Source organism: Prosopis cineraria, unplaced genomic scaffold (assembly GCF_029017545.1).
Source record: "Prosopis cineraria cultivar Desert tree isolate PC_DT_omini unplaced genomic scaffold, ASM2901754v1 PC9, whole genome shotgun sequence".
NCBI lineage: Eukaryota > Viridiplantae > Streptophyta > Magnoliopsida > Fabales > Fabaceae > Prosopis > Prosopis cineraria.
The window spans coordinates 32455904-32476341 of NW_026555340.1; the positions used below are offsets into that span (position 1 = coordinate 32455904).

At 36.3% G+C, this 20438-nt stretch overlaps 3 protein-coding genes and 1 non-coding gene across 7 annotated transcripts; 2 read left to right on the forward strand and 2 right to left on the reverse strand.

Moving 5' to 3' along the window:
• The first annotated feature begins 126 nt into the window (after positions 1-126).
• Positions 127-1943, forward strand: LOC129320087 (protein MOTHER of FT and TFL1). Of its 2 annotated transcripts, XM_054965262.1 has the most exons (5): positions 127-497; positions 590-651; positions 767-807; positions 1385-1648; positions 1729-1943. In XM_054965262.1, exons 1-4 carry the CDS (start codon positions 303-305, stop codon positions 1603-1605), a joined length of 519 nt encoding a protein of 172 aa, XP_054821237.1. In that variant the 5' UTR covers positions 127-302; the 3' UTR covers positions 1606-1648; positions 1729-1943. The 2 variants fall into 2 exon arrangements, with proteins under 2 accessions (XP_054821237.1, XP_054821236.1); XM_054965261.1 differs by having other exon boundaries at positions 1385-1943.
• Positions 1944-7255: 5312 nt separating this feature from the next.
• TRNAK-CUU (transfer RNA lysine (anticodon CUU)) lies at positions 7256-7328 on the reverse strand. Its single transcript has one exon. It is a non-coding gene; the product is annotated as a tRNA-Lys (tRNA).
• Positions 7329-9458: 2130 nt separating this feature from the next.
• Positions 9459-12763, forward strand: LOC129320710 (beta-glucosidase 44-like). Of its 2 annotated transcripts, none has more exons than XM_054966271.1 (11): positions 9459-10050; positions 10338-10426; positions 10609-10684; positions 10782-10853; positions 10948-11035; positions 11127-11379; positions 11468-11583; positions 11675-11892; positions 11988-12019; positions 12096-12198; positions 12298-12763. In XM_054966271.1, the coding sequence occupies exons 1-11, from the start codon at positions 9783-9785 to the stop codon at positions 12573-12575; spliced, it is 1593 nt and encodes a 530-aa protein (XP_054822246.1). In that variant the 5' UTR covers positions 9459-9782; the 3' UTR covers positions 12576-12763. The 2 variants fall into 2 exon arrangements, with proteins under 2 accessions (XP_054822246.1, XP_054822247.1); XM_054966272.1 differs by having other exon boundaries at positions 9460-10050; positions 10368-10426.
• Positions 12764-15125: 2362 nt separating this feature from the next.
• LOC129320647 (exonuclease 1) lies at positions 15126-19727 on the reverse strand. 2 transcript variants are annotated; one of them, XM_054966187.1, is made up of 12 exons: positions 19388-19727; positions 19226-19262; positions 18929-19103; positions 18742-18820; positions 18311-18355; positions 18015-18164; positions 17762-17876; positions 17230-17330; positions 16732-16829; positions 16550-16642; positions 15988-16205; positions 15126-15822 (listed from the first exon to the last, which is right to left on the reverse strand). In XM_054966187.1, exons 1-12 carry the CDS (start codon positions 19463-19465, stop codon positions 15269-15271), a joined length of 1743 nt encoding a protein of 580 aa, XP_054822162.1. In that variant the 5' UTR covers positions 19466-19727; the 3' UTR covers positions 15126-15268. The 2 variants fall into 2 exon arrangements, with proteins under 2 accessions (XP_054822162.1, XP_054822163.1); XM_054966188.1 differs by having other exon boundaries at positions 15684-15822; positions 15910-16205.
• Between the last annotated feature and the right edge of the window lie 711 nt (positions 19728-20438).

Sequence of the window (20438 nt, forward strand, 5' to 3'; positions counted from 1 at the left end):
CCCGAAGCGTCCCTCTGCTCAGGTCAAGGTGCATGTAACGTCAAAAGGCATTGGCCCTTTGCGGCTACATGTGTAGGGTGGTGATGCGAAGGGACGGCCGTGATAAGGCCATGTGGGAGGAAGAGACGAGGGATTCAACACAGGTGGCAGGCAACGGGAACCCCTGATTTTGTGATGGACCCATGCATGAACCTTGTTTTGGATGTGGTGTATGTTGAACCCCAGGTTGCGTTCCTATATAAACCCAATTCCGCTGCACAGCGGGTGTAGCCCGGGCGAGATTTTACTGCATATACAGAGATATGTCTGCCTCCGTTGATCCTCTGGTGGTGGGGCGTGTCATCGGCGATGTGGTGGACATGTTTGTTCCCTCCGTCACCATGTCCGTGTACTTTGGTGCCAAGCATGTCACTAATGGCTGCGACATCAAGCCCTCCATGGCTGTTAACCCTCCCAAAATCACTCTCGGTGGCAACACCCATGAACTCTACACTCTGGTTTGCTCTCGCTTCCTGCATGCCCGCATTTCATTTTTCACTTGTCCAGGGAATCCAATCCATCAATTTATATCCTAGTAACCTGAATGTAGGTCATGACTGACCCGGATGCACCCAGTCCCAGCGAGCCAAGCATGCGCGAGTGGATTCACTGGTTTGCTATACTCATCTATTCACTATTTCCGTTCCTTTTAGATAACTTGATACATCCCGTTCTTTTTTACACGCTAATTGATCTCTGTTTTTTTTTTCTTTTTTTAAAAAATTAGGATCGTGGTTGACATACCTGGAGGAACTAATCCAAATAAAGGTACGTAATGCACAGTAAATTGATTTTTATGGTATTGTCCCAACAGAGTGCCTTGTATTCTGTCAAGATGCAATGCATCCCTCTCAACAAAACTGAAACTAGTTATTGTCGGAGATGGAGGATGCGATGTCAGATCTCAGATATTTACTAAGCATCGCAAAGAATGTTAAGGTCATTTGATGGCATGCGTTCGCATGTTTCTGGTCCTTGGCCTGCCCTCTTCTCTCTATAAAATATCTGCCTTGCACCTGTCCCCTGCCACGTAATCTCTCCAATTTCGGATCAAATGTTACCTTCCCTCTCCACCTGTCCTTCTCGTGTATGCTCTATACGCGTGCGTGGCACAATCTCGTGTATTCATCCAATTTCTTCTTTCCGGGTACACTGCACACTCGTTTGTGAACGCACCAAGTCTGGTGACGTGTGGGTTCCCCCCTATAGACTACCCTACCTCCCCATCGTAGCACGCAGCACTATCTCGCTCTTATTCCAAGCGTCAAACTTATATGTTGCTGGCTTATTTATTTCTCATCAGCTGAGCATGTTTTCATTATGAAACCTGGAAATGCATGTACAGGGAAGGAGATTCTGCCATACGTGGGGCCCCGACCACCGGTAGGGATCCATCGCTATATAATGGTGTTGTTCAGGCAAAAGCATGCACTGGGACTGGTGGACCAGCCGGCATCGCGAGTTGGGTTCAACACTCGTTTCTTTGCTAGGCAACTGGAGCTGGGACTCCCTGTGGCTACCGTCTACTTCAACTCTCAGAAGGAGCCTGCCAACAGGAGGCGCTGATATGCTGAATCGTGCTGGCTTCAAAACAAAAATAATAGAGGAAGTATGCATAGTTATATATATGTGTGCAGCTTATTGGAGTTTGTCAGTTTCAGACAGAAACCGTGATGGTTCTATGTGCAGGCCAAGTTTCTTACTCTCTCTCTGGTGTTGGGTTGTGTTAATGAATTACGAAGACAAGAAAGGAGGGAGCGGGACAGGAGCTCAGGCAAGCAGGCCACATATCTTGGGTTTTCTTTTCCTGTATATGCAACCTCCTTTGCTTGTGCCATATAAAATGACTCCTTATGCATCTTTGTATTATCAATATATATATATATATATATATTTGTGCATTATATTTTCGGGGTCTCTGTTCGGTGCCTTGTGCGCTTGAAGCCTCTTTATGCCGGTTATGGTTGACTTATTGGGTACTAATATCAGTAAATCGAAGTTCAAAATACTTAAATATATTAGGATATTGATGCGAAGTATATATCTGACCAGCAGCATGTATAGCCATGATAATCAGTGACAACAGAGACACAAACAACAGCGACACTGATAGCAAGGGAGGTGATGGAGTGTTGCTGCCGTCACAACGCGAAACGGACGGTATGCTAATTTGCAAATCTCTTCTTGGGATGTGGTCATCATCGGATCCGGAAAGGAAATATACTTGTTGGGACGGGAGCCCCCCGCTCAATAAGGATGGTGACGGGTGAGAACGCTGAGCAGTAATTTGGCCAAGGTGAGGTGTGCATGTTGGCCTTGTTAATTCTAAAATGTCTCTGTGCGTTTGGATCAATGAATACTCAAGCAAAAAAAACCTGCAGATAAGTCAAGAAATGGAAATAGAATTGTGAATTTATTTCATAATTGAGCTAGTAGGAGCAGGAGTATCATTACATATGGTGGGCCAGCTACAGGAAAAATAAACCATGTTCAATTTTGACAAACAATTAACATTTAATTCATATTTAAAATTGAATACAGCACTTCTAAACTAAATGAAAGGTTCAAAACAGTCCACTAATTAAAAGCACACAAGTAAAAGTGCAACGCTGAATTACTATAAAATAACCCTACAATTTAGCGCTGAGCACAACCCATAAAGACCAGAATATTTTTTATGCATCAAAATTCAGCGTAATGCGGTCCATTATATCATATCGAACTCATAACTAACCTAATGTCCTAGCACAACGTCATCACATACATATCAGTTTAATAATAGCCCCAAAATTCAAGTGCCAAGAGTAGAAACATTACCTTGTGTGTTTGCCGCACCACACCACACCACACCACACTACGATTTAATTTCCTCCATAAAAGATGCCCTCATTATTGTTATTATTATTGTACTGCACGATCTGTTTATCCATTAATTAAAATAAAATAAAGATTCAAAGCAGTCTCAAAGAAGTAGTTCAAGCATCTAGGGTCAAAGTATGATACTGTCTGTGACCTACAAGTCTGGATGTATATAAATGCATATGTATGTCCCACTATAAGAACGGCAGCAGCGGGAAGGAGGCAATGGGCAAATATTAATCTAGACTGTTCAAGAAACTCAATAAACTGATGAAACTTTTTCTTTGGACCGGCAATGAAATGATGAAAAGAATTGAATAACGATAAGTTGAGTGTGCATGCGAGTGCAGATCATATATGTTGCTTCCCATTCCGAGCCAAGCCAGCCCATGTTTCCCTTTCTTCCCACGTGTTTCTTCTGCTCACATTTTTCACACAAAACTATACGTTACAAAATTTACTGCAGGATAACATGAATTGAATGGGAGGAGGTGAATATATTACATATATGACCAATCGTAGAAGGATAACTAAGTTTATGAGACATAAAAATTGTCTGTTCTGCAATTTTTCCATTTCCACGCGAGAGAAAATCCTCCAATATTTCTGGTCCTCTACTGAACCGTAAAATAATATCTGCAAGAATATAGATATACTAATGGCTATAACAAACTGCATGCTTGTAGCTTGTTATGCCTAATCCTAATTAAGGGTATTTTGGGAAAAAATCATTAATTATATTTTAAAATATTTAACATGTCTTATATTTTGTTGATATAATACTTCCAAAAAGAAAAAAGAAAAAGAAAAGGCCATGCACGGAGGGAGTATATAGGCCTTAAGGTGGTATATTTATAAGCTGTTAATATGTACCCACATCACTCAAGTAAAAAAAAAAAAATTGTACACATCCATTTTTCATTTTTCCCCAGTATATATTAACATGTGTTTAATTAACATGATCTTCTATATATGAGGCACTTTAGCATCAATAATTATGTACTTTTGAGAACAGGTGATCATGCACTTCTAAAAAAATACAAATTAGTGAGGGTTTAGGATTTATGAAATTTAGTGATAGATAGTCTATTTTAAATTAGTGAGGGATGTTAATTTCGTAAGTTGACTTATTACCAGTAAGGAAAAATAATCAAGAACTGTCAATGCCTCTCTGAAATAAAATAATTATTCAAAAAAATAATAAAAGATTGTTAATCTTTCTTTAAAATAAGATAATTAGTGAAAAAAATTTATCCTTCTCTAAAATGAGAAATTAGTGAAAAATCAATATTCCTTTCTAAAATACGATAATTAGTGACACATTTTTATCTTTTTTAAAAATAAAAATAACCAACAAGAAAAATAGTGAGGCATTTTTATGTCTATCTAAAAATAAGACAATTATTGAAATATTAAAAGTTTTGGTGAGGAACTTTATTCTTAGCTAATGACTATGAAAAAATTGACTTTTGAGAATAACTTTTAATTATTTATTTAATTATTTTCATTTAAAAAATAAAAATAAAATTTTAAAATTAACTATAATATTTATAATAAAATTTTTTAATATTTAATATTTGCTTTATTTTAAGTTCATTTTCCAAAAAAAATATTTTTTAGTAAAATTATAATTTAAAAAGTCATATAAATATCAATATAATTTTTTATCATATTAATAGTTGAAAATAAAATACAATATATGAATATTTTTTGTAATATATTATTTGATACATGTGTAGTAGTATGTGAATTTTTGACAATTCCCTATTAGCGAGCCTATTTTTATGATGAAATATCCCTTTCTAAACTGGTTTTTTCTAGTAATGACAGAAGTTCAATAGTGATTTAACATAAGGAAGAAGATAAATTTACTATGGATTGTCAATGATTTTATAGTCTAATAGCACGCAAACTCTCTTGTAAGTGGAAGGTCATGATTCAATCTCACTTGTAATATCAAACTATTATTGCCCTTCTGTTCTAGTTTTAAAGGAGATAACTAAATTGCACATCAAAAATCAAAATACTTATGAGGTGCAATATTGGAAAGGAAAGGGCTATCGAGATCACTTCAGTGGTTGGACATGATCTTTTCTCACTTTCTCTTTCGTTTTTCAATCACAACGTCTAACTTCTAGCCACTTGAAATTTTATCAGCTAGCATTTCCTTGATCTCTTGAACCAATTCATCCTTGTGCTTCTTCTTTGAGGAAATACAGCATATACAATATCAGTGGCATGAAAGATTTCAAATTGCTACCGAGTTAGGTCCGTTATATGATGCAAACATACAAAACAAATTTAATTATCTGAAAAGACATCAAAAGAGTGAAAAGATACACAGGCACACGCGCACACATAGAGGGAGTTTTCCACATACCAGAGATGCATTGTTGGTAATGGTGAAGGCAAGCATACGAATGATGGCACTGATTGATTTCCGTGCTAAAACCTTTGTCAAGCAAACAATTCTTGCTGCAAAACTCAACTTCGCTTCCTGCCCGACCTTAACTGTTTCATTTCCATCTCTCCATATAAATTTTCTTATGACCAAATGGTGCAACTTTGATTTGATTTATTTAACATGCAAAATATATTAAAATTTCTTTCGATCGATCCTCGTTCACCTCGCAATTAATTATTAGATCTCGTGATCAGATGCGGCAGATTTGTTGTTGCGTAAATTTTTTTTTTTCAAAAATAAATAAATATATGTACATGCATTGTTTTTTAAGTGTTCACAAATAAAGGCACCTTTTTTTAACAGAAAATTCGAACCTTAGTTGAATGTATTATAATAAGCTAGTTCTTTTTGCTAAACACACCTGCCATAATATATGTTCACTGTTCTTTATCACTGTGTCCTAACCTATAAAGCTGGAGATTGAATTATATATTTACTTATTTAGAGAGTGTGTTTTTGGTATAGCAAGGGAGGATTGAAAGAAAGACGATGTGATCGTGTGGCGAGAACTGCTCTATTCTGTTGACTGGTAATCAGATCATATGTAGGCGGCATAGAAATAACCAGCTCAAGGTCGAACAGACAACGAAATAAAGTGATGAAGGGGCAAGAAAATGTTCAGTTGACAAAGGAAAGCACAGAAATCACTCACCTACGAAATACGCACACAAACAAACACACATTGTCGGTTTCCTTCAAGTCGAGACGAAGCCCTCACTGCATATTCTTCCCAAGAGGGATAAGCTCATAATATTACAGAATGAATGAACAGCAGAAGAAAAGAGGGGGAGAGGGAAAAAGCTGTCCGGAAAGGAAGAAAAAGAGGTGCTTTTGGCAGAGAAAGAAGCGACTGCCACAACGTTAAATATATAGGTAAATGGGAAAGTATATCTTCCCAAGTAATTATGGATCATGTTGACTTTCAGGTATATGTAAGTTTGTAAGAGAGATCGAGAGAGACAGAGAGATATAAAGGAGAATGATTGGGTGAGGGGGTAGATAGGGCATGGAGATGTTGAAGAGTAAATGGAGAATAGAAGGGATATCCAACTGTTGGTTCATCGACTGGTCTTACTCTTATCCCTACCAACAACACTCTTCTATTTTCCATGCTCTTCTCATTTCAATTTATATTTACTTCGCTACCAAACCCTGATTATATATCTTTGCCGTGCGCTTCATTCCTGCGTTCCTTGTTTACGTCATCCATTAATTTACACTGTTAATTAAGTGCCTCTTCCCCCCTCTACCCACACAAACATAAATACTCTCTCACTTGCAGCTTTTTTTAAATTTTTTTAAGCCTGAGTTTTTTTTTTGAATGATTTTTTTTATTTCTTTTTAAGCCTGAGTTACTTGTACATATTTTAAACTGTGAGGATTACATAAGATGTTAGTTTTCAACGCAAAAAGACTGAGTTGATAACTTCTGGAAATTATAAGCATCCATTAATTAATTAATTTTCCTTTTAATTTGTTGTCCCCAACCCAAACCTATCTTCACACTGGTTTTATATTCTGGTGGAATACATTATTACAAAGGGCAGATGAATTTTCGAGGGAACCAGAAAAAGCTCCCCCCACCCCCCACCCCAAAAAAAAAAAAAAAAGTTCATCATTTTTTTAACGATGAGAAATTTTTTCCGAGATAAACATGTGCAGTTGACAAAAAAAAAACTAATAAACATTTGCTCTCAAATTATTTCCTTTCAAATTGATTAGAACGTGAAAACATCAGGTACCCCCCCCCCCCCAAAAAAAAACGAAAACAAAAAAAAATGTGTGAATAAAAAATCACGTTTTGCTTATGGCACCGCGCGCCCATATGGAAGTCATATGTTAACCACGAAATCCAGAAAAGCCAAAAATATTGGAAGCATTAAAAACACCAACCGCCCACCGTGGGGCTCGAACCCACGACCACAAGGTTAAGAGCCTTGCGCTCTACCGACTGAGCTAGACGGGCTTCAAGTTTCAACTAGGCAAATTTATATGAAAAAATGAGACTTAGAAACTTGAACTTGATGCTGACATTTTCAGGTACGTCCACCATAATTTACCTAATGAATTGAATGCCTTGCGCGATCAGTGCGTGCTAATCGAGGAAGGTTTGATTACAAGCACAAAACTCCTTTCTCCCGAGCAAGTTAACTTGATTAGGCTTCAAAAGTCAACAATTTGGTCTTTGCTTTTAAGTCGGTTAGAAAAAAGGGGGTACAATTTCTTTTCAGTAGAAGAGTGTGTCAAATTGAGAAACTAATTATTTAAGCTTAAAATGAGGTAACCAAATTAAGAATTAAAGTATATTTAAATGGCGAATAACGTCCTTCCTCCTACGGGAACCCAGCTCTTTTTTCTTTGAGAGCCTATCTCAGTCTCTCTTCTCCTATTAAGAGTGTCTGTCTACTAAATTGTTTCAGTGAATTTGGTTTGGAGAAAATTTTCTCCTCATGTTGTCGTGAAATCAGTGTTAAGGTGTTTTATTCTCAACACGACTTGGAGTGTAATGTGCAAAGATGATGAAGATGCTACAGTTAATCGGAACATGGCTACGAAGATCTTGCATTTGTTGACAGAACTCTACTTGATAATCAACGGGTACAATAAGATAGGCCATATGTGGAGCGTAATGAGAGGGTTTTTTCTTACGTTAAGTTATTGATCCTTTTCTCTTATATTTTTTATGTTCTTGTGCCCGACAAAATTTGCTTGTTGGAGTTAACTGCATGGCTTAATTAACTAAGGTCAGGAGTAATATTTTACGTGAATATTATATATGCTGCTGGGCTGCTGTCCAGCCTATTTTGCATGATATGTTACTTCAACTGGAAGCATTAATGTCCAAAGTTCCTCTTCCTTTGTTGATACTGAATAGTCAAGGAAACAAAATTATGATATGTGGCAGCAATGGATGCAGAAGAGCCGCGCATCTTCAATGGGCGGCTGAGCAACTTCCACGTCTCCTGGCATCCATCCTGTTATTGAGAAAGTTGAGAAAAGTAAGGTATCTGGAGAAGGAATCGGATTATTAAAAGTGGATCAAGCGGACAGCATTATTCACTGTTTCATAAATTAATTCATGTAATGATGTGGCGTCAGGAGTTGAGTTTGGATGTACAAACGAAAGTGTGCGCTCGGTGATTCCAATGTGGTCATGTACGTACCTAATCAGTCAGGATCAGGGAGTTGTTAGAGAATCGACTTCATGTACATAGTTACGTTGGTGGGTGGGACGGGGGGGGTAAGTAACACATACATGGCCGCACCATATGTTCTGACTTGTGACTTTCCAAACAAAGACTAATTAACTTCTGAACGCAAAAGCCATAAGCTGATTAATTAATTAATTGGTATGCTAGCTTCAAGTGAGGGAAAGGGAAAAGCAAGCAGCCTTCACCGCTTACGTGTTTTGAACGAAGGGAAAGGGTAGATCATAATGTTGGCTGCAGCAAGACTGAACACATTAAGTGCAGAAATGAATGAATGCATATAGAAAGCAAATCATCTGTGAGTGTATGTGTGGGAAGTGGGACGGGGCTGTTGACTTGGACTGGTAGCGCAAATAACGAAATGGTGTGCCTGCTGATTTTGTTGGATCGGATCATCAAACCCTTGCCCCTCTCACTGTACTTATTAGACTGGTTGTTCCTCCGCCCCATCTGTGGCTTCTCGGCCATATACTTACTCATCACATCACACATTAATGGATGCTTTTCCAGTGGGTGTAGTGGGTGTGATGTACGGTGCTGCATCTTGTTAGAAGATAAAATAAGTCTCACTTCTAAATTTTAAAAAAATAAATCATAAATATATAAGTTTAAGAAATATTTAAGCAAATAGCTCAAAATATTTTGGTGGAGCATATTATTTTTAAGTATGTTTAATATAAAAAATTTAATATAGTATCATGAGTTATTTAATTGAGGTTAAAAAAGTTTAAAAAAGAAGAAGGAGAAGAAAGAATGAAAGATGAAAAAAAAAAAAAAGAAATTATTCAAAAGTTGTTCTGATGGCAATAGCAACCATGCGCCCAAGGAGCAAAAACTGCGGCTATACAAAAAGTCGTGGATCCTACTGAAATTGACAGTATTAGGCGAGTCGCCTACTTATTCATAAAGATGAACGATGTTGCGTAATTTTGTTTCAAGAAGACGAACGGCATGTAGGGAGATTCATGTGATAGTGATAATAAAATAAATATGGTCACTCACCGATCTCTACTTGTCGTGCAAGTTGGAAAGATTGCAACGTGACAAAGCAGCTTGCAGCTCTTCGGCCCCGGATTCTGGAACTCGAACGCATGCCTCTCCCTCGTAACACCTAAATTTAGTCCATGAATCAACCTTATCGCATCCACTCGAATACAAAATGTAGTGTACTATAAAGTTCGCTTCTGCCTGACGCATTCTGAGTATCGAGAATGAAGATGAGCGGGAGCTGGAGGGGGCGTCCATGTCGACGCTTCTGGTGGTTGCTATGTTTGGTGCTGATCCAGTGGGCTGCAGCTGCGTGGGAGGTTGATGAGGATGCGGTGGCCTTGGATTTTGACACTGCAGGTCTCAGCAGAAGCAACTTTTCTAACGGCTTTGTGTTCGGAACGGCGGCTTCTGCTTACCAAGTGGAAGGCATGGCCCACGGCGGAGGACGGGGCCCCAGCATTTGGGACGCTTTCATCCAAAACAATCCTGGTTCATTACCTTTCCCTTTTTCATTTCCACCTTCAACATTTAATTTAAGTCGCCTTTTTTTATTTTAACTATCATCAACACTTCTTATTACTAGCATCATTCCCGCTTCTCTACCTATGAAATCATATATTGTGGTTAACTGCTTCAATAAATTGAAGTCTTGTCTGTTTAGACATTGCTTTGTAACTGCACACTAATTTTTTTTTTTAAACAAAATTGTCACAGTTTTTTAGTTACTTAATATTTACTTTTCTTTCCTTTCTTTTGTTTTTTTTTTGTTTTTTAAGAAAATGAACTTTATAGTCGTTTGGAAACAGGGATTATTGCAAACAATGGCACTGCAGAAGTTGCTGTGGATCAGTATCATCGGTACAAAGTAAGTCTTTTTTCAGAAAATACAAAAAGGTCCAAAAATAATTGAAGGGAGGGTGACTTTTTTAATGAGAAATACCTATGTACATGTACTATATTCAATATAAGAGAGATAGTGAGGTTTCCCGTGTTTCTGTCTTCTTATCTAAGTGAATAATAAGTGCCAAAGCATGTTTCATTTAACAGGAAGATGTGGACATCATGGGAAATCTATTCTTTGATGCATACCGCTTCTCAATTTCATGGTCCAGAATTTTCCCAAGTAAATTATACATCACTATATTTTAACACTTGTGCTTTAGATCCAAAAATCTGACACTTTTTTTAATAATTGAGCACACTGTTAAATGTTAATGCAGATGGAACTGGTCAAGTAAATTGGGAAGGCGTTGCTTACTACAATAGACTGATTAATCACTTACTGAAGCGAGGTGAATCTTGAATTCTTCGTCGAGTTTATAGACTAAATAGGACTAGTATTTTTCTTCTTTTGTGCTCCCCTTTTATGGTCTGAATCTTTTGCAGGTGTTACTCCATATGTAAATCTGTACCATTACGACCTCCCATTAGCTCTTGAGTTGAAATACCAAGGATTATTGAGCCGCAGTGTTGTGTGAGTACATGAAAGATAGGTGGTATATAATTATTAATGAGCTTCCAGTTATTGGATAGTCTTGTTTTACTAAAAATAAGTCAAATTGCAGGAAAGACTACGCAGATTATGCAGAATTCTGTTTCAAGACTTTTGGAGACAGAGTGAAGAATTGGATGACATTTAATGAACCAAGAGTAGCGGCTGCTCTTGGTTATGATAATGGCTTCTTTGCCCCCGGAAGGTGTTCAAAAGCATTTGGAGATTGTTCGGCCGGCAATTCAGCCACTGAACCTTACATTGTTGCCCACAATTTGATACTAATGCATGCAGCTGCCGTTCAGAGATATCGAGACAATTACCAAGTAATGTTTAAACGTGGAATGTCAATGTTCAATTCAACAAGCCGAGTTAAAACTTCTAACGCCATTATGATCAATGTGGTGGTTTCAGGAAAAGCAAAAGGGAAGGATTGGAATCCTCTTGGATTTTGTTTGGTATGAACCTCTCACAAGATCGAAGGCTGACAGTTATGCAGCTCAAAGAGCCAGAGACTTTCATATTGGATGGTAAGAAGCCTAAACATATGCACTGTAAAGCTGACTAGTTTAGACCTGCGGGGTAAGACCCTTCAAATTATAGTGTTTAAAATTCGCACAGGTTCATCCACCCCATCGTATACGGAGAGTATCCAAGAACTATGCAGGTAATTGTTGGGAATAGGCTCCCCAAGTTTACTGAGGAAGAAGTCAAGATTGTGAAGGGATCGATGGATTTTGTTGGCATCAATCAGTATACTACTTACTACATGTATAATCCCCGTCAACCAAGATCCCAAGTCCTGGGCTACCAACAAGACTGGAGTGTTGGATTTGCGTGTAAGATGACCTTTCCTTTGGTACATATGTTATTCTTTTTGTCTTCTAGCTTGTAGTTCTCACAAATGAACTTTATATTCTCATGGACAATGCAGATGCAAAGAATGGAAAGCCGATAGGTCCAAGAGTAAGTCTAATAATAATGGTGACGGGTATGCACAGATCATAATGAATTAACCCCGCTTCCATTGAGAATTTTGCAGGCATATTCAAATTGGCTCTACGAAGTACCATGGGGCATGTACAAGGCATTAATCTACATCAAGGAGCGTTATGGAAACCCAACAGTGATATTATCTGAAAATGGTCATTTTTAGATTTTTGATGGGATGCACTTTGTTGGTTCTTAATTGTATGTGAATGAAGGAAGCCGGAAGAATGAAAATAATCGAAATGCTTTTGCAGGGATGGATGATCCAGGGAACTTGACACTTGCTGAAGGTTTGCAAGATGCTGCAAGGATCAATTATTACAGAGAGTATTTGAGTCAACTAAAGAAGGCTATCGATGATGGAGCGAATGTGGTGGGGTACTTTGCATGGTCATTGCTAGATAACTTTGAATGGAGATTGGGATACACATCGAGGTTTGGTATTGTCTTTGTTGATTTCAATACCCTCAATCGATACCCCAAGATGTCTGCGTACTGGTTCAAGCAGCTTCTTACCAGAAACAGGCGGTGAGCAGCTGAGCTCACCATCTCGATGTCGCTGCTCGTACGTGTTTAAAGACAATAGTACCGATGATATATGTCGTGTGCGGTTTTGCTTGAATCAGCAATAGTAGTCACCTCTTCGATTCTACCATTCAGTGAATCGATGGATAATATCTTTAAATAAAACGATCTTATAAAGTTATCATTAATGATTCATCTCTGGTTTCAGAATGCATGTTTGAGATCAAATATAAATTTGCCAAGCTTCCTCTATTATTCTCAGATGGTTCATTTTAACTCAATATTGTATATAAGATATAGTTTTAGTAACGAGACACATTGCTGGCTCCTTGTAAATTGGAAGCCATACTCATTCTGTTTCTGGAATATTTTGGTTTCCGTTTCATTGTTAGATCGGGAAGAACTGACAGTTAATAGTGCTGAGAAACAAATTTCCCCCGTGTAGTTCTTTCTTTCATTTAGCGTCTATGTTCTTCTTTGCTTGTTTGGATAAAACTATGCAAAAGTTCTTATTTTTTGTTAAATCACAATAAGGGCATGGAAAAGTAGTTTTTTAAAAAACATGTTTGGATAAAAAATTCTTTTAAGAAATTTGTAGTTACTCAAGTAATATTATTTAAAACAAATTATTTCAAACTTCAATCCGATATCAAAATTTTTACAGACATTAGAAAAACAAAAAATCTAACAACCCATCATCTTTGGCAATTCGTCTCTAATAATATTTTGTATTTCTTCTATATATTTAACACTTAGTATTTTGCCATTCATCATGCACCACCAAAAAAACAAGTAGAATTTGCCAATTTTATTTTGATAAGGTGATAGTAAAATCTCATTAAAATATATAAATAACAATTAGGTCCTTTAAAATGTCATTTTTTTAAGTCACTAGGTATCTTTCTAACATTAATAATTTTAGGTTAAATGACTAAATTGCTCTTTATTTAAAATAAAAACAACGAATCTAACTTAATTTTTTCAATCACGACTTTTACTTAACAAAAATTAAACCAAAAATTATAACTTTTCACCTGAAATTTCTTTCATAATTGATAAATAATTTTTAAAAACAATCAATTCCAATCACAACTTTTATTTAACAATTACAACTTTAATTTTATGAATCACAAAAATAAATAAAAAATCACAATTTTCATGTAAAATTTTTATTATTATCAAAGTTTAAGTTTTAAAAATAACCAATCACAACTTTTATTATATGAATGTTAAAAATTGCATAAGAAATCATAATTTTTTACATAAAAATTCCTTTTATTATTAAAATTTAAATTGTGAAAAAAATTAATTACAGTTTTTGTTAAACCAGATATAATTTTTATTTTGTGAATTAAAAAATTAAATAAAAAATCACAACTTTTTATATAAACTCATTATTTTTTATTTTAAATAAGGAACAATTTAATCATTTAATCTAAAACTATTAATGTCAAAAGGATATATAAAGATTTTAGAAAAACTATGATATTTTAAGAAATTTTATTATCATTTATATATTTTGATAGAATTTTTTGATTATTTTCTTGTTTTATTTGGCCATTAGCGATAGTTAAAACTGTGGATATGTAATATTCCCACGGTTTCTGAAAACCATGGCTATATTAAATATAGAAAATGATTTTTCTGATTTTTTCCATGGTTACTGACGTAGCCGTGGACATGCCATTTAGAAACTCAAAAAACAAAACTCACTCACCTTCTCAATAATTCACTAGGAGGGACATGAAACGGATCTGGCTCAGGTGAGCACTATGGTGCCCACTAGTCTGAATTATTTAGATTTTAATTTAAACAGTCAAAATTTAAAATATTATTTTATTTTAAATTTTTTAAAATGAAAATTTTAAAATTTATAAAATAATTTTAAAATGATATTAAATTTGAACTATATAGAATATATTTAAATATTCAATATATAATAATTATAAAAGTTTTAATATTAAATTGAACCTTATAAATTAAATCTAGATCAAATTAAAAATAATTTGTATTTAAATAAATATATAATAAAAATATATAATAATATTTTAAATATAAAACATCTAAACGAGATCAGTGTGATGAGCACAGTACATGGACCCGTGATGACATGGAACACTGTCATGATTGCTATCATAAGTCCCAGTCATCACTTTACATTTTGTCAAGCCAGAAAACCTTTCATTGGATTGATAGGGCTAAGACGATTCGAACAAACGTACCCTAACACTGCTTATCCTCTCTGCATTTTTAACAATCTTTTGACCATCGTGTGATGAAATGGACGCATAAATGTGATAGGTCCACATGATCTGTGCATTTGTTTAATTATTTTTATGCAATTTTTGTCCAATTCCTTTACGATCTTGATTTAATTTTTTTTATTTATGAAATTATTATACAATCTCTGTGCAATTATTATTTAATTTTTAAAATACCATGCTATTATCTCCGTATTATCTTATTGTAACTTGTGTAATTTCTATGCATTTTTTGCACAGCAACAGAATCAATCAAGCCCCCGTCCGCGTCCTTTCACTTGGCCAATGTCACAACTAACACGTTTAAACTGCTTCCACTAAAAGAAATCGCCAGCTGTCTTGTCCTGCTTCTAACAAAATACTTGGTAATTAAGGAAACCAACTCAATCCTTAATAAACCGGGACATAAATCATTGACATGTGCACGGACATAGAAATGTTACACCCGAGAAAAGAAATTCAAGATACTGCTATTCTTGCTACCTGTTTCCCTGCCACTGCTTTTCTTGGATTTCTTTTCACTTGCACCTCTTCTTTTCAAATCAGTGAGTTTTATTGTCTTGGAATTTACACTCTCTTGGGATTTCACGTTCCCACAAAACATGTCTGGATCTTCCTCTTCGATCACAGTCACCGCTGAAATTTGATCATCACATGTTTCCGTTTGATCTGAGCAAATGGTCTGAAATTTCCTTTTTCTCGAGAGATTTTCAGGCCTCTCTTCCGGAAAGCTCTCTGAATAAATGCACACGTCCATATATTCCTCACTCTTGGCAGCAAGAACTTGTTCATCGGGGTTCTCTCTCTGAAATAAGGAAAGTTCCTCAGGTCTTATCTTGAATGGGTTGTTGCCAGGAACCTTCAGTGGAGTTTCTTGAGGAATGTTTTCCTTTTCTACCGTTCCACAAGTTACCAATGGTCTAATAAGTTTCTGAAGTGCCAGTGCTTCGCCAGAATACTTGTCTTTGCTCGGGACCAGATTCGGCCTTGTCACTGTTGGTATGAAAAATAATCCACGCCATTAAACATAACAAAAAGAATACATGAAGTTGGCAATTCAGTATAAGGACATATACGCACTTAAAGAAATTCATAAGATTGCCGAGTAAAATCAACTTCGAATTTGATAGAGATCTTTCCACAAGTCACATGACTTGCCTGTACTGTTTTCTCTGGCATTATGGGAGCCAAAGACTTTGAAGGAGCTCTCCTGTGTAAATGCTGCAGAAACTTGGACTTTCAGTTGTTGACGATTGCTCTTGAGAACAATGGGGTCCAAAGGAAGTCCGGAATGTTCGAGCTTATCAAAGGCTTCCTTAGTTGACGGGTTTAGGTTGCCTTCTGCTATCGAGGTAACTATTACTTGAGGAATTTCTCTAATTGCATTTAGACTGGTTAAGGGGGGAATTAAATGTAGTAAACATGCATATAGATCAAATAAAAAACCTCTCGTATAAAACGTGCCAAAATAAAAGGCTACATTGCAAGGCATGCATGTGTGTATAAAATAATCCAGGTCAACGTGCACAAATCCCAGCACCCTCTAGAACAACTGAAGCATCTATTTGGAGGTTGAAACACCAAATGATGTCAAGACCTGAGGTGCTATTAACAACACTCACGCAACAAATGCTGGGAGAGAAGTTGATAACTCTGCAGGGAGTGAACAAGCTATAAAAGATCCAAAATATTCAGGGAAAAAGACAGAATTTAAGGATACGGTCCCAAAAAATCAAGATTTCCGTCAAAGGACTGAAGTAGGTTTTGTGGAAGTGGCATAAGGTGCTTGAGCTCCTTAGCAGTGGGATCATATCTATAGAAAAATTCAGAACCAAACTGTCATTGCTGAAAGAATAAGAAATATTGATATGTTGAAAATAAAAACTGATTCAAAATTAGCACATTCGAGCATGCTGGAAGACTGCAATTGCCTCTTTGAAGGATTTGGCGTAATCTTCTGGCATTTGATTGCGCTTCTCCAACTTGAGAACAGATAACACCTGTTATCAATGGATCGATCAGTCTGGCAGTGAGTTCTTTAACTGTTTTTAATACTATTAACAACAATTCTAAGTAAACTCCAACTCACAGGACATCACAAATATATCAGAAGCTGCTAAGAAGCTCTCCAAATTGACAAACTCAAATTGCATTACATTTTGCTTAGACTTTCGGTTTCTCTTACACATGAATGGCACGAAACATAAGTTCCAGAATTCCTTATGTTCTCAGTAAGAAAACGAAGCCACTTGCATTTTTAATAAAATCTTCTTTTTACTACATGCATATTTGAGCCTAATTGCCTAAGTCAAATGGAAAAGCAAGTTATATACCAACCAAACTTTTGCTAAGAAATCACGCTTCCCACTGCCTCAACCTAGCAAATAAGGGCACACTTACACGATCTAAATTCCGATACTTGGAAACTAAGGCATGAGCTCGCACAATACCAATTCCAGGAACAGATGGAAGAAAGTCACAGCCAGCTAAGACAGACATGCCTGTGAAAAATCAATTTTAAGCCTGTCATGAACCTCAGAATGAGACATCAGGTTGACTAATAAGAGACAATACATCTTTCTGTTGACACTAGGTAAAATTTCTTGACATTATCCTTATAATATCAGGTTAAGTCTGGCTTCATGTGAGAGAAGTGGTTCTTAGAAGTTTCTTGTTTGGTTTTTCCTTTCTTTCCTCCCATCCTGAGTGGTAGGGGAGGTAAAGAGGCAAGTTTGTATCTCAAGACGCCGCAAGCTCATCATAGATAACAGAACAACCTTGTCCCTTTCCCTTGAAAACTCCATGGTTTATTCATGGCGATACAAGTACGTTGCCAGATTATTGTTGGATGGAAAAGCTTTACTGCATCCAATTATGCAAACTATCAAGAAACGTGCATAATTAAGCACACATTGCTTTGAAATGAGTTTACCTGTGAAAAGTTCCATATCAAAATTTCGGAAGGATGGTTTACAAGTCGCTGCTTTAAAAACCTTGTTCAACTCTATGCTTTCACCATTCCCATAACGATCCATCTTAAAGACAATCTATAAACAACCGTTGCAAATCTCAAATCATAGCAGCATTATACTTTAAATTGAAAATTAAAGCAGAAAATGTAAGGAAGTCATCAGGAAAGCAGTAAACCTTGATGCACAATATCAAAGTCTTGGATAGGTTCTTACAGCTGGACAACCGTAGGCAATTAGGTCACTATCCTCGGTGATCACTGCTACAACACCACCCTTTCCTGTTTTAATCTTGGACATGTATGCTAGCTGAGCATCTGCTTCGTATGGAGCTACAACAAACTCAACTTTCTCTGATCTCAAAACCTGTGAGGTAGTTAATTGGATTGACCCCAAAGTGCAGATTTAGCAACAGATTGTTGTTTTGAACTATAGTATCATCTTGTAATACGAGGGTCATTCATAATACCATGGGTAATGAATCTGCGTGAAAGGATATATTTACAACATACCTGAATCAGTTGATAAGCCATGATGGGAGTGACGTTCACTGCCCTCTACACAAAAGAATGCCAACTCTATGAATGCTAACGAAGATGAGTGTTAACGAATCATATGGAAAAGGAAACAAATTTTTATGCATATTCTGCAATGACAATTTATACACTCCGGACCAATTGCTCACTATGTTTGTTCTACCTAGGCTATGCTTATATATATATATATATATATATAACAAGTTGTAACCCACCAGTTAGAAACAGGATTCATTAGATAATGTTTTTGGTGCCAAGGACCTCATTTAATGATTATGCCAGAAAAACATTTGAATAGATTATATCAACCATTCCTAGAGTAATCTCCAATGCAAAATCCCAAGATAAAATTAAATAGAATGCTGAACAAATATAATGATTCGAAAAGAAGAGGGAGGGAAGTGTACCTGAAATAACTCCGAGGCTGCATTGACGTTCCCCTCTTTGAGCTTAGCCATTGCCAAATCACGATTAGCACTTCGTTTTCTGAAGCAAGAGAAAAGTTGGCAAATTATATACTTACTAGCGAGAGATTCGCCTTCATCAAAATTGGAGGGACAAACACAAAAGACGAAGATTAATTTAGAACAATGCCTCTTCCTATCTTCCTCCGTTGCTGCCTTGCAAGGAACGTTGCCGCCATCAAAAACAACAACAGGCGTTATCTTATAGTAGCGAAGTAGCTTGATTCGATGCATAAAGTACTCTATGTATTGGAACTTCTTTTCAGTGTCAGAATTGAGACAAAGCTCCATACTACAGGAATAAGCTGAAAATTTAGAATATTTCATCAGTTTCTCATCATTACCCCGAAGTGCAACGACATTAATGATAGAAGTTAGTAGTCAGTACAGCAACAGGTCCGTAGTATAACAAAATGATATTCTTTACCTCCCTTATGAAGCCATGAATAAGCATCAATACCCACCTGCATATTTGCACCAAAAGAGGAAAAACAAGATTAAGCTAAGGAGAAAGAACACACCTAGATAAAACTCAAAGGAAGGAGGAAAATAAATACGAGGCTTAGAATAAACGGGATGCGATTTTTACGCGTTGTCCGGCATATTTGTTGATGTGAATGGTTTCGATATAGGGCTTCATGAATCGGAGGAGATCCTTGATACCCATTTGCAGTGGGGTGGGTTGTTGCCTCTGGGTTCAATCCTATTCTCCTTCGCTGCTTTCACGTGCTTTTTCCCCAAGTTTGTTTTTACTTATTTAACATACAGAAAAGGAGAGAAAATGGCGGGAGAGGCAGCAGATGACAAAGCAAATGGAACGCATCGATGGAGAGAAAATGGATGGTACAGGTTCACTAAGAAAACTTTGACCACATGCACAGTCCAATCAGAGATCGCTATGAAGACAGTCAACTTGAAGGTGAGATGCGGCGCAAAGTGATTGGTCTTTAGTCTTCGTTTCTTATGAAGGCGAGGGCAGTTATGTCTTTTTATAGAATTTTTTTTTGCCGCGAAAGTATTTGAATTCTCTCCTGTTCACGAAAGACCCGCGCGGTTTCATGACTTCATCTATACGCGTGTGAATTCACCTCCGGCCGTTTTGTCAGCCCGTAAAATACTTAAGAGTTAAGACAGATCTCATTTGCAATTTGGGGCCTCAGGCGCTCATTACACTTACTTTTTTTTCTACTCTGAACTCTTGGATAAGAATTATTCTCTTTCGTGTAAAAAGGGAGGGTAGTAAAGGTCACAAAAAAATAAACGGGGGTGGGGGGGGGGGCTTGAGCCCAAAATTCGAAGCAAACTCTGATAGTTTTCTATGCATGGTTTTTTTTCGATGACAATATTTATATACTTAATTTTATATATTTAATATTTTTTATCTAATTTAATAAAAAATAAATTTTAATGTATTAATAATATTAAGTATAAAAAGTTCAACTTTAAGTATATATAAAAAATTCTCATGTCTTAATCTAATTAAAAATAAGCATTTTAAATGCATAAAATTTGCACTTTTCATTACTTTATCATTTTATTAAAAATGATATTTTATTTCTATATGTATATCAAACATATTTTTTTCATTTGGTTAACTTCTTTTTTGCCATTTTCATCATATTCAATAGTTTTTACTTATG